This window comes from Triticum dicoccoides, chromosome 4A, assembly GCF_002162155.2.
Source record: "Triticum dicoccoides isolate Atlit2015 ecotype Zavitan chromosome 4A, WEW_v2.0, whole genome shotgun sequence".
In the NCBI taxonomy this organism is placed as follows: Eukaryota; Viridiplantae; Streptophyta; class Magnoliopsida; order Poales; family Poaceae; genus Triticum; species Triticum dicoccoides.
This window is the reverse complement of record NC_041386.1, coordinates 716,991,710-717,005,536: the sequence shown is the minus strand read 5'-3', so window position 1 is coordinate 717,005,536 and position 13,827 is coordinate 716,991,710. Positions and strand designations below refer to the sequence as shown.

Sequence of the window (13,827 nt, the reverse complement as noted above, 5' to 3'; positions counted from 1 at the left end):
ACTCAGCTAACTGGACTAGTTCATGAGCTACAGAATTCGTTTCCCTATTCGCATGCTCATAACAAATCCTGGCTCCATAGAAAGACAATCATGAAGAATCGCTGCACCAGTACCTATAGGAGGCCTCTCATTCATCATAAATTCTGTCTGCCATTCATCATTCAACTAGCAAATCCATATGAGAAATGGTTGAACTCTATTTAATCCCTACCTTCTCTCCGTGATGGTGTTGCCGGCTTGCAAATTCTTTTATCGACCGAGACTTCCGTAAACTAATAAGATCCTTTAGATCACTAATTAAAAAATTATATTAATTTACAGAGGGGTATTTAATTAGCGCGTGCCTGTCAGGTGCACGCCCAGAGGTTAACCTGCTCCTTTCTTTTTCATTTTCATTACAGAGCAGTTCGTCACAAAATACGTACTGCAGCGCACAAATGGGTCGGCGGGAGAGACACCGGCCGAACCAACAAGGTACTCCCTCCGTTCGGAATTACTTGTCTCGAAAATGAGTAAATAGCATAAAACTACTACTTTACAGGCTAGGGTTCCAAAAAACTACCGGTTTTTAATTTTTCTCAGATAACTACCAAACGGGTGGTCGGTTGTTTCAAAAAACCCAAAATACATGTTGTTTAAAAATTAAACCTGTTTATGACAGGTCGGGCCCGCACCTAAACGGTCTGTCTCTTTGACCGTGTGTTTGACCGTTAACTGACATGTGGGGCCCACATGTCAGTGTCTCTTTCATAGATTTTTTACAAAATAACCCCTCCAAATATTTTGAGAAAGCAATCAGGTCCCTATAATATTTTCTAAAAAGCAATCGGGTCCTTGGACCCCTAGCAGAGCAATCCGGCCAGCATGTCCTGGCCATGGAGTTGCTGCCGTCGCGCTGCCACGGCTCTCTGCCTGGGTCTTCGCCGCGCCGCCTCGGGTCGCCGGCGCACCGCCGTGGCGTGGCATGGGGTCTCCGCCGCGTAGCCATGGCGCTCCGCCCGCGGTCGCCGCCTTCTGCCGTGGCGATCTGCCTACGGTAGCTGCCGCGCCACCATGGGGCGGCGCCTGGAGTAGTCGCTGCCTGCCTTGGAGCGGCCGCCATCTCCGGCAGACCTCTTCCCCTCCGCACGCATCTTCGGGAGTCGCCTGTGGGACGAGGTCCATGCGCGGCCGAGCGCAGCACGAGGCGGCCGCTGGCCCGGCGCTGGGTGCGGAGAGCTCGGTGAGAAGGAGGTGGGTCAGAGGAATGGCCGGGGTTGAGCCTCGGTGATCGCCGACGGCAGGCGGGCGGGCGGGCGGGCGGCGGAGGGAGCAGTTCTTCTTCCTCTCGATCTGGTCCTCGTCCTTCACCTGTTCGGGTGGGGCTTTTTTAACAAATCTTTGTGATTATTTGCTCCATGGCTGACATGTGGGCCCCAGATGTCAGTTAACGGTCAAACAACTGGTCAAACAAACGGTTCGTTTAGGGGTGGACCCGATCTGTCATAAATAGGTTTAATGTTTAAACAGCATGCATTTGGGGTTTTCTGAAACAGCCGACCACCCATTTGGTAGTTATCTGAGAAAAAATAAAAATCGGTAGTTTTTTGGAACCCTAACCTGTAAAGTAGTAGTTTTATGCTATTTAGTTCTAGATACATCCATTTCTGAGCCAAGTAATTCCGAACGGAGGGAATAGGTGGTTGGATGGTTAGAGGAACTGTAGTATTCTCAGCGCACCAGGGTTCAAATCCTGATGCTCGCATTTATTTCTGGATTTATTTCAGAATTTCCGGCAATGCGCATTCAGTGGGAGGAGACGTTCCCGTTGAGTGTATGCGCATGTATATGAGCGCTTGTACCAACAAGGTACGGCTCTTCGGTTTTGGTTGATCAAAGATACGCCGACTAAATTATGCCAACTTTGATCTCTTGCACTACATTAGCACCATCTTCTTGCTGCGCTACTACTAATTAGAGCATGGTTAATAGTATAGCCAGCTGCTGGCTATAAGCCAGTGCCATGTCATCTACAATCCATCTTATAGCCAACATGTATAATAGTAGATCAAAAAAGTGTACTACTTTTTTATTATGTGGCCCACCTTTCATTCTTACAAAGTGCCTAGGAGCACGTGCTAGAGCTGGCTCTTCACGAAGAGCCCGCTTACCTTCTCTCTCCTCTTCTCTTTCCTCCAACTAAGCAAAAATATACTAGTTTATTCCATATAGCCTGCTGACTCATCTTTATTATACTTGCTCTTAGAATATTTTGAACCAGCCACCTCTCAGATCGCCTACCGCCTACTTACCTTTTCTATCAACCAATAGGATCCTAGCAGCTCATCACCACGACTTAATGTTCTCCAAAAGACGGTGATTACATTCATCCACAGGGGCAGTGGGTGCTAGCTAGCATTTTATATTGGGAAGACGGTGATTACATTCATCCACAGGGGCAGTGGGTGCTAGCTAGCATTTTATATTGGGACCGGCCATACGTCAGGCATCTGAAAATATTTCATCCATCAGTCACTTTCACAAGAACCACTAGACCTTAATCCAACGGTCCAAAACAGCGCTGCCTCCAACGTTGCCTGCCGCCGCCCTGACTATCCCTCTATACCGAGTAAAGTCTAATATAAACCTTAAGATTGTAGAGCTGGTTGAAAATGAACCCTCACCTCTGAATCCCTGAAGTATATACCCTGTTCTATCTAATCCCGGTCATTTTTAACCTTGCGGTCGTATCCAAACAGGATTGCCTACATGGCATCGAGAAAAACCGGGATGGGGGGATTAGGCCAGTGTGGGGTTCACTTGTCAGTTGGGACGGAGGCTGCACTAGCAGCGGCAGCGACCCCGGCCATCTCGTCGACCTTTTTGTTTCCTTCATGGCATGGCACTGTCCGTGGACGTAAACTGGTGACGTCCATGTCCAAGTGGTTACTTCGGTTCGGTCCAACCACGCGGTCACCATATCCTAGCTGCTGCGGCTAGAAGGCATCGTACGAAGAAGACGAGGTGCGAAGAAGACGAGGTTCCGAACAATTGAGTCTGGTTTTATCTCTTGGTATGAATAACCCTATGTAGCTCAGCAGTATCGGAAGAAAATGTTCAAAAGTACTGGGGCTTACTGCTTAGAAGATTGGTTGGGAGTGGTTTTTATAACTTTTGCAAAAAAAACTTTTTCGCATGGTGCAAATTGCTAGTGCCCTGGAAATCCGTCCTTTCTATGATTGGTGGCACAATTGTGGTGGTTCTGTGCAATTGACTCAAGCCAGGATAGGTTTTGTTTGGACGATTTTATTTGCAAGCCATGCGACGGGGGAATAAATCCGCCTTGATCTATTCAAAGTGCAAGTTTTCAGATTTTCAATAAACCGAGTTTTTTCTCATATGATCTAAAAAAATTGATCGAGTTCCACTATTAAACAATAATGGAACAGAAAAATGAAAAATAGCATCCAGGTGCAATATTAAAACTATAAATTTAAAAGGATCTAGTGGTCACCTCGCCACACTCTACCACATCTAGTGCTAATGACAAAAATTGGATGAACAACAATAAATGACAATACATACTAGATACTACATGAGGGAAACAACACCCCCGAAACACCAGCCCTGAAGAAAAAGCATGTCTTGAGGCAAAACATGTCTCGAGCAATTCCTACAAATTCACATTACATATTTTTGTGTTACTCTTCCCAAATAGCATTGTTGTCATCATTGGTCTCATCCTCTTCTTCTTCATCTGTACTAGCCTCCAGCTCCAGGATTATCCCCCTTCTCTCGCCATGACCATCACCATGAGCCACCATCGCCTTATATAGTGGCTAGAGAGATAGATCGGGCAAGAAAGCTTGATGGGCATTAATGGAGGAGAGAGAGAGGTAAGAGGTAAGGAGGTAGGTGGAAGAACCACCCCTTATATAGTGCCCCCCATATCCAACCGTTACAGCAGTTTTTACACTGCAGTGGTACAAGTGCTCATGGTTCTGGTACAACTGGGATTCAGGATACACTGTGGAAACCTAACAGGCGATACAACCGAAGACGTGGTCGCTAGTGCCGATCGTAACAACCAACCCGAACAACCGCTCAACTACCGCCTCAAAACTAAAGGAAATCACCCCCATAGCGGTAGTTGGAGCGGTAGTTGCCACGGAACAACCGCCAGGCCCGAGTTCTGGTGGTGGCTAAGTCCCGAGCGGTAGAACTGCTGCGGGCACCGGTAGTACCGGTTAATAGAGTATACCAGGACAACTGGGCCACAACCGCCCAAGAAATGCCCCATCACAGAAGCTGGACCGGTGGTTGAGCGGTACTGGGCCGGTACAACCACCCTTTAAGCAGTCATTGGTTTTCCCATTGAATTGGCAGTACCACCGCTCGGGAGCAGCGCTACAACCGTTGGGCATGTACCTGGGAGCTGCAACCCCAGGGTATCACCCTTGGGGCGATGGTTGTGCTAGTAGAACCGAGCAGGCGGTACAACTGCCGAGCCGGGCGGTACAACCGCTAGGGAGACAAAACCACTGTGTGGGAGGAAATGGGGACCTCTTTCTCCACGAAACAGAAGAGAGCATTGGGTGGACATGAATGTGTACGTATATTGATTCACCCAAAATCTTGCGATGCGGATTCACTCTTAATAGTACGGGGTTCCTACGACCAAAGAAGTAAACATGTCGGAACCTCCGTCTTCGTTCTTTTCCGTTAGGAGGGAAAGCCTAACCATATTGTGCCAACACAAGATGTGACTTTGGCACACGATTAGTCCGCAAGGTGAGTTGTCATCATCACCAAAACACTAAAACAAGAAATGCGCTAAGAGCAACTCTAGCAGACCCCGCATCCCGCCCCGGCCCGCAAAATAACCGCCAAATTGCGGGTCGGGCCGGAAAAGCAGCCCGAGCAGACCCCACATCCCGGCCCGGCCCGCAATTTTTTTGCGGGGCGCGGCAAATCTTCTCCGCCAACCTCCATCTTCACGGGTTGGGAGGCCGATCCAAGTTGAACCCCCATCCGGCGCGAGATTTGGCGGGAGGGACATTTCCGCGCACCCTTTCCCGCTCCCTGCACCCTTTCCTGCTCCCCGCACCCTCCGCCACCATTGCCCCTCCCCCCTCCGCAAGCTCCGGTTCCTCCTCCCCGGCCGTTCCTCGCCGCCATGGACGCTCCCGTGCTGTCCCCCGTCACCGTCGAGGTCGCGCATGCTCCTTCCCCTCGGACGGATCTCGTCGCCGGCCATGTTGCCCCCGCTGCCGTCACCCAAGCACACGCCGCGCCGGCCCGCAAGCGGTAGGGCAACGTGGTCGTGCAGGGCCGTAATCCGGCTGCCCCCGCCCCGGCGGCCCGCGCTCCGGGCGCCAACGCCGCAGTGCGATCCCGGCCGGCGGCAGAGAACACCGGCAAGACCGCGGGCGTAAAGCGGAGGAAGGTTCCGGCTAAAAGGAAGCCACCTTCTTCAACCTCTCACTCCATTCCCCCGCAATAAGGTGCTCCAGCGATGCCGTTCAACGGTGCCGCTCCCCCCGCGAGCGAGGTGTTCGACGAAATGGCTGCAAGGTATGCCTCTTCGGTCTAGCGATTCCCTTTCATTTTCGCCATTAGTGTCGATAGCTCGTGACTTGTTATCGTTCGCTATAGCGGTGCTTCGAACAATGCAACAACCGAGTTCGTGAGCTTGTTGGACATGAACGCGGTTGACATTGATCAAGCCCCTTTCGAACCATTCGACTACAATGAAACGGACGACGGCGTGGATGATCATGGTTGTGTGGATGAATTGGAGGAAATCGAAGCGGAAACGTTTGAGGAATCGCAATCAAAGAGTGGGAAGAGCCAAAGATCGAAGAACTACACGATCTTGGAAGATCAAGCTTTGATCCAAGCATGGAGTGCGGTGTCTTTTGATCCATGCACAGGTGTTTCTCAAACCTCCAAGAGATATTGGCAAAGGATCGAAGATCAATACTTCCGCATTATGAGAAAGTATCCCAATAGGACTCCACGCACATTTCGGTCGCTTCAAGGGCGTTGGGAGAATATTAAGCCTATGTTCAGCCGTTGGGCAGTTTGCTTGGAGCAAGTACGCAATGCACCTCCAAGTGGCACCGTGGAATTCGATCATGTGAGTTTGTTTTTCCTTTGTTCAAGTTGTGCATCATCAAAATGTATCATGGGAAATAATTGCATCACTTTGTTCACATTTTGTAGGACAAGATTGCTCAACAAAGATACAAGGCCATGGAAGCTTCGGAAGGCAGATTCTTCAAGTTAGAGCATTGTTGGGAGTTGCTCCAAAAGTGCGATAAGTGGAAGTTGATCGATAGAGAGTCCCCACCAAAGAGAGGCTCACTTGCAAACATGGATGAAGACGAAGATGATGATGGCCCAAGAAATGAGCACAAGCCCGATGGCGACAAGAAGACGAGAGAGAAGATCAAGAGAGAGCAAGAAGCATCGAGCTTGAGGGAGAAGATTGATGTCATAGTGCAATCAAACGAGTTGATGTTGTTGAAGTCGTTGGAGATCAAAAAAGAGTTGGCCGAGAAGAAGGCAAAAGAGAAGAAAGAAAAGTGGTAAATGCTCAAGGAAGAGGGGCTCCGCAAAGCTTCCATTGAGGAGAGAAAAGCACGCGCCTCCGAGAACAAATCGACGTCATTGTTGCTCGCCGAATAGAACAAGATCATGTCAATGAACCGCAATGACATGGACGACCTCACCAAAACATGGCATGATATGGCAAGGAGAGAGATCTTGAAGAGAAGAATGGTAGCTTCGGCCGGTCCGTGTTCAAGTTCCGGTGATGTTTTCTCTGCTCCATATGGTGGCAATGTGGATGATTTCGGTGCGGGAGTTGGAACAAGCGAGGGAGGTGGATTCGGTGGCGCCGATGAACTTCAATTCGGTGGAGGTGGATTCCATGGCGCGGAGTGAAGATCGACCCCCCAAGATGATGTCAGACATGGGTGCAAACCTTTTGCATGCCCTCTTTTGCGTTATGAACTTCGCTTTTATTTGCACGCAAACTGTTTATGTGGTTTGAATTTGAACTTGTTTGCCAAACCTATGTCAAATGCGAGATTTGCAGTTTTTATGTTTGCGGGTCTTCGCGGTGGTGCCCGAGCAGAACCCGCAAAGCCGACCCGTAAAAAAGCATATTCCGCGAATATTTTTTTTTATGGATCCGTTTGGGGGGTCTGCATCTGTGTCAGCCCGCGCCGGCCCGCAAAAGTGGTTTTGCGCGAACTGCAAACGAGTTTTGCGGGCCGGCGGGATGCGGGGTCTGCTAGAGTTGCTCTAACACTTACCTTCTAAACCAATTTCATTTTAATTTACTTACCAAAGTCCTGATCAAAATATATAAGGTAAATCACGGGCAGAATTTGAACATTTATTTACACAAATGCATATTATGGACAGGTAAATCACTTCCGATCATAATATAAGGTAAATCACTGACAGAATTTGATGATTATTTATTTACACAAACACATAATCACACGCTAATGTATTAGAATATTTATATCCCATTGCAAGGTACCTGCATTGTTATAGTAAATCTAAAATAATGTAAATATTTCATTATTCCAAAAAAATTGATTTCAATACTGATAATACTTACTTCAATAAAGTGATAATAATAATTTCATTACAGTTCATATTTCAATAGAGAAATTAGAAAATCGGTTGGCGGATAATTTAGTACTCACCTAAATAATGGTGAAGGAAGGTGCTAATTGTTCTATTACAATTTGTGCTTATTTTATACCGTTGCAACACACGGGTATTTTTGCTAGTCATCTAAAAAATAACTGATATACACCTCCTGTGGGTACAATTGGCATCCTTTCTCGGTTTCGTGTTCTCTCTCCACGACACGGCAAGGTCGTTCGCGACACACACGGCGTCTGCGGAGGCGCCCAAGAGATCGCGTCGGGTGAAGCCAACGGAGTAGAGCCCTGAGTGACCATTCCAGCCATCGGTGAACGAGGTCTTGGGGCAACCGTCCTTCCCCAATAATTCGATACCCTGGAACCACCGGGTCACATTGCTGCGGTAGCCAGTGGCCAGTATGACGGCGTCGATGTCGACGACGCTGCCGTCGGACAGTTCCGCGCCGGACTTGGTGAAGCGCGCCACGCTAGGGACAACGGTAATGTCACCGCACCTGATCCTCCTCGCGATCGCGCACCAGGCGCGCCCATTGTCATCAGTCTTCTTGAACGTGAGCGAATCAACTGCGGGGGTCCGGATGCCAAGCCTGGCGAGGTCGCCGAGTAAGAGCCAGGCGAGGAAGGCCATGATCTTGTCAACGAGAGAGAGCGGGAGCCACCGCATGAGCAGCATGGTGAGATATATTGTGGCGATGCCGACCACGTACGTTTCGGACGACCATGAACGGGATCACGCCACCGTTGCACAGGTCGACGGACACCTCCATGCCGGACTGGCCGCAGCCCACCACGAGCACGCGTTTGCCGATGTAGGACATGCCGGACCTGTAGTCACTGGAATGGGTGACCTCTCCGCAGAAACCAGCTAGGCCCGGGATGTCCGGGACGACTGGCTCAGCGTTGGCGCCGGTGGCCACAACCAGCCAGCGGCTAATGTACTCAAACTCGGCGGCATCTTCCGTTTCCGCGACCCGTGCCCGAATGTGCCACAAGCCACCAACCTTGTCGAAGCGCGCTGACTGGACGGTGTGGTTGAATTCCGGCGTGATGTCGAGCGTGGCGGCGTATGTCTCGAGGTAGTCAATGAATTGGCGGCGGGTGACGTACTCCGGGTAGTCAGCCGGGAATGGCATGCGTGGGAGGTTGCAAAACTGCTTCGGGTGGTTGAGCTTGAGACTGTCGTAGGTGCGCTTCTGCCACAGCGAGGCGATGCAGTCCTCTCGCTCAAGCACGGCGAATGGCACGCCGCGCTCGCGGAGGCTGGCCGCAACAGCGAGCCCTGACGGGCCAGCGCCGATGATGACAGGGCCGTTCACCCACACGCAACGTGGGGAAACAACAAGCCTACTCATTCTCTCCAAGGATTTCTGCATATATATGAAGAGTATTGACAATAATACTGGTGGTTAAGATTATTATAACAATTAACATGCATGGATGAGGAGTTGAGGACCTACATAGCAAAGGATTTGCTTTATTTTCTCCATGTAAGTTATAAATTGTTTCTTCGTGGACACAAAGGCAATGTTATAGGTGAAAAGAAATTGCCCATATGAACGCTGTCACCAAAATTACCTTGAACATGGTTGAAGTTTTGGCAGTACTAACCTTATCTTGTTCGTTGATAATGTTCGCCTCAATCTTGGCCGCAATGTCACCACCGATCTTATCCACTTCATCGACAAGGTGACCATCAAGCTTGTCTTGTTTATCCAGAATGTCACTGTAATTCTGATTTGGTTCGTTAATAATGCCACTGTCAATCTTATTCAGTTCATTGATAATCTCGCTTATGCATGGCCTTTTCTCTTCATCCCTCTCCACACATCTTGATGCAATGTCCATGCATGTCTTCATTTCCTGCAATGTACCGGACGGCATCGTTTCATGCAACCTCTTTGCCCAGTTTTGGTGCAGCTGCAAAATTGAAAAGTAACGCCAACTTGTGATAAAAATCAACAAAAGTGGTCCGGACAATATATACCGGAGCTTTGCAGGTCTGCTTTGGCGATGCCCTGAGCCACATCACACAACCTAACATTTATGAAAAAAATATACCTTGAATAAATTTTCTTACCAGCTTATCAAATTCTTCAGAAGACATATCTGCAAATTTGGAGTAACCATCAGGCCCAGCTATTATTTTTATAATTATAACACCCAAACTGAATATGTCAAATTTTGGTGTGATTTTGCCTCTTTCTATGAATTCGGGAGGCATGTATCCACTGCATGGTACAAATACAATTACATCAACAGAAGAGTTAGTGAGTTAATCAAAACAACTTCGCAACTTCCTATTTACTAGGAGCTTACAGTGTTCCTATAATTTGTGTCGTGATCAAGGTTTTGGTTACCGAATGAGGTAATTTTACCGAGGGGGACTGATAAATGTGGTTACCACGGTTACCGAGAAATACCGACAAATACCGAGAATATTTCGAGCGAATTTTATAGTTAAATTTTGAATTCAAATAAGAAAATGAACGAATATTCAAACCAGAGACCTCTTAAAACAGGAACTAGGTTGCTACCAACATGCCATAACCAACTTTCATTGCATTAATTAGACCCTACATACCTTACTGTAAATCGAGTGTTTAAATTCAAAAAAATTTAAAAAATGGTATTTTTTGCTCGGTATGACGATTTACCGAGGGGCACGGAAATACGTGGTAACCATGGGAAATCTTGAAATTTCGACTGGTAACCAAAACCTTGGTTGTGATATGGGTCTGTGCGGAAGCAAAGAGTCTGGACAAACCAAAATCTGCAATTTTTGGTGTCATATCTTTGTCCAGCAGTATGTTTGCGGGTTTTAAATCCAAGTGGCAGATAGGATCTTCTGATCCTGTATGGAGGAAATTTAAACCCTCGCATACACCTTTTATTATTTTGTACCGTGTGTGCCAGTCAAGTCCGCATAATTCATCTGTAGAGAAAATAGAAAGTGTACCAAGACATTAGTCTGGTAATATTATTAGATGACATGCAAAATAAAAGTCTAAATAGAGGGCCATCATACCAGAAAGATGCTGGTCGAGATTTCCACCTTGCAAGTATTCATAACAGAGTAGTCTTTCTTGCACATGAGCAAAAACATATTTTCCTTTGTGCTCTACACGTTCATGTCCTAGATAGTAGCAATAGCCAACTAACCGTATAATATTTTTATGTTTCGCTCTCATAAGATTGTTGAATTCGTTCGTAAATTGCTTCTCGTCAAGCCCAGGCATTTGATGAAGCTTCTTCATAGCAATCTCTTCACCGTTATCCAATACACCCTGTTGAAAATTTCATTGTAATATATAGTATGATCATACCATTCAAATAACAGAAGATGTAGGTACAATCATACACTACCTTGTAAACTACTCCAGACCCACCACGGCCAATTATGCTCTCCTCAGAAAAATGATTTGTAATATGGTCTAACAGCTGGAGTGTGAACTCCGAGGTCATCCCCTCTATTTGTTGTAACTCTATACTCATGAAGTTCTGATGTCCCATTGATCTAACAAGAATTACTTCGGCATAAGGTAAGAACATTTATCTTTCAATTTAACATACTACTTCAGGAAAACCTACATTAATCTAAAACTAAAAAAGCATCCAGGTCAAAAAGAAGATAAAAGCATCAAAGGTCAAAAAGGAACAAGAGAAAAGCATCTAGACTTATCAGGTAATCACATTGGACATCAAATAAGACAATTATATTGCTGCGATTGAGTACACCCAATTAAATTAGTGTGTGTCGTCTTAGCCCCATATAAATTACTATTTATCACATCAGGCATATTTTTTCGTTAATCCATTTAAATTCAATAGAGTAATAGAAACATCAAATTTAGCCCAACATGGGCATTTGCATTACAGCTTTAACAATATACAATATTTATGATATAAATGATGTTTGCACTTAGTATCCCTCACTATCAGATGCCTTGAACATGGATAAATTGGCCGAAACCCAATAGGAGCATGTACTAGTTTGGAGACTAGGTGTAGCTAGACACTGCACATCTAAAATTACGACCACCCAAGCATGCGATAAATGATAAATTGCCCAGGAGAGCTACACCAGGTCAAGAGCATCTTTGATTGGCAAGATTTTTGAAACAAAAGTTTATGAAAAGTCACTATTCAAAAAATTGTCCGATTTATCACTACTCATGGGGGTGGCCGATAAGAGCTATGTATATGTATATATATATTGTTGTCCTATTTTGTTTATCATTGTAGAAGTATTGAAACCGAAGTAATCAAGGTAACACGCTTTCCAATATTATTTTTGTGCTGAATATAGCATCCTTTTAAACCCTATAATGCTAGAAAAGCACAAAGATTCAGATCTTAAGGCTTGTGGGATTTCTGTCCATAGGATTTCTGTTGGAGTTTAATTTGGCTAAAGGAGCAAAGAATTGCTCAAAATGCTTCAGTTACAGAAAAAAAGATCAAAGTAAGCCAACAGATAGTAATCTTATACAATAGGCAAATCAAATGCCTCATTGATAGAATAAACACATGAAACAGATTAAACTTGAATGATTTTTGCTATTTTGCGGTGTGAGTTAATAACATTAGAAATTAACAAAGGTTTCATTAGTAGTACAAAAAGCAAACCATTATTAGTAACTGATTTTATCACACAAAGCTACAACTAGCTAGTAAGCTTTGTGCATATACATGTTAGTGACCGCCTTGTAGTATGCATGATTATAAAGAGTAGACAAGTATAAGTTCAAACTTAAATAACCATTCAGCTATTTGGGAACTTATTTGTTTTGAGAAATTATCGCGATGCTGAATTGATGTTTTCAGTGAAGGCCATGTAAAATAATCCAAATATGTATGAGACATATTTGACTCGCTTGTTACATTAGGACTTGGCGTGTGGTTGAATAGGAAAGGTGAGGTAATTTCCCTTGCTTCCTTCCTTGTCATGTTCTCGTGTATGTGAATTAGCATTGAGACTAGTGAAAAGCCCACGTATCCCAAGTTTATATTCCAGTCCCCGCACCCAAAAAAAAAGGTTATTCCAGACAGACTTGTGTGAATTAGGATTAAGACTAGTGGAAAGGCCATACTTTGTTCCAGGGATCAAGTATTCCAAGGTTATAGTCCAGACAAGCCATGTGAAATTGTGAATTGGGAATATGTTGAAGACTAATCGAAACTCTAGCTTTGCCGCCCCCTCCCCTCTCTCCCATCCTCTTCCCTCGCCGTCCCCGGGGGCGGCGGTGAGGCCCTTCTTCCTCCTCGCCGGGGATCGACAGCACGAGTTGTGGTCGCCGTCAGGGATGCCGGATGCGGCGTTGACGTGGGGCGTGGCGGCGGCGTCACATGCGCTCAGGCGTACGGTGGGGCTGTGGTGGCTGCGCGCGCGCAGGGGGTGTGTGGCGGCGTGCGTGCTGGCGGCCCTCGTCGACAACGGATGCACGGAGGGGATGCGGCGCGTGCGCTAGCGGCCCTCGTCGATGACAGATGCACGGAGGGGATGCGGCGCGCGCTTCACTAGAGGGGGCCTCTCGTGCGGCTACTATCGTGCCATGTCGGTCCGTCTGTGTCCTGGGTGGGCCTCACCCAGATCTGGCGGGTGGCGGCGGCTGCCCCTCTGGCAGTGGCGGTCGGCAGTGCCCGGCTGAGTGGGAATGGCCACCGGGAAACTGTCCCTGTGCGTGGATGTCATCTGCTGCACCGCACTGGGTCTTCTTTGTTTCCTCTATCCTTGGCGAGGAAGGGTGTCGTGGTTGGATGGTAGTAGACCGATGCTTCGTTGGCGAGGTGGAGGTCAGGCGGTTGTCATAGGTGGTGGTTCGGGTCGCCGGCGCAACTGTGGCTGCGACGGTTTCTGGTTGGTGACAGGGTGCGGGTGGTGTGGCAGGTGCCCCTTCTTCTCTTGGGTCTAAACCGGCGACGCATGGGTTGCTCACGCGTCTGGGGTAGCGACGACCTGGGGCTGGTGATCGAGAGGGCCAGTTGTGGTCCTGAGGCGGTTCAGAGGCTTTGCTCTAGGCAGGTGGGGTAGGCTTGGTCTAGCTTTCATGTTCGGTGGTGGAGCTCGTGTTAGCTTTGCGTCAGTGCACGAATCGGCGCAGCTAACCACATTCATGTCGTAGTGTGTGCTCGCCTGAGTAAGGGCTCGGCGCTGGCTAGCCAA

The 13,827-nt window shown here is 47.3% G+C and overlaps 2 protein-coding genes and 1 pseudogene across 2 annotated transcripts in view; all 3 read right to left on the bottom strand.

The window, feature by feature from the left end:
- Positions 1–7,719: 7,719 nt before the first annotated feature.
- Positions 7,720–9,019, bottom strand: LOC119289866 (annotated as a pseudogene).
- Positions 9,020–9,194: 175 nt separating this feature from the next.
- LOC119284221 (putative cysteine-rich receptor-like protein kinase 12) lies at positions 9,195–10,003 on the bottom strand. The gene is made up of 3 exons (XM_037563433.1): positions 9,984–10,003; positions 9,745–9,895; positions 9,195–9,584 (listed from the first exon to the last, which is right to left on the bottom strand). The coding sequence occupies exons 2-3, from the start codon at positions 9,886–9,888 to the stop codon at positions 9,195–9,197; spliced, it is 534 nt and encodes a 177-aa protein (XP_037419330.1). The 5' UTR covers positions 9,889–9,895; positions 9,984–10,003.
- A 186-nt stretch (positions 10,004–10,189) lies between these two features.
- Positions 10,190–13,827, bottom strand: part of LOC119284219 (putative receptor-like protein kinase At4g00960) — a 5,490-nt gene continuing 1,852 nt past the window's right edge. Inside the window, exons 2-5 of the mRNA XM_037563432.1 lie at positions 11,031–11,181; positions 10,693–10,951; positions 10,385–10,599; positions 10,190–10,240 (exon numbers count right to left, since the gene is read on the bottom strand). Of these exons, the coding sequence (XP_037419329.1) occupies positions 10,190–10,240; positions 10,385–10,599; positions 10,693–10,951; positions 11,031–11,177 (672 nt within the window). The 5' untranslated portion in view covers positions 11,178–11,181. The remainder of the gene's footprint in view (positions 10,241–10,384; positions 10,600–10,692; positions 10,952–11,030; positions 11,182–13,827) is intronic.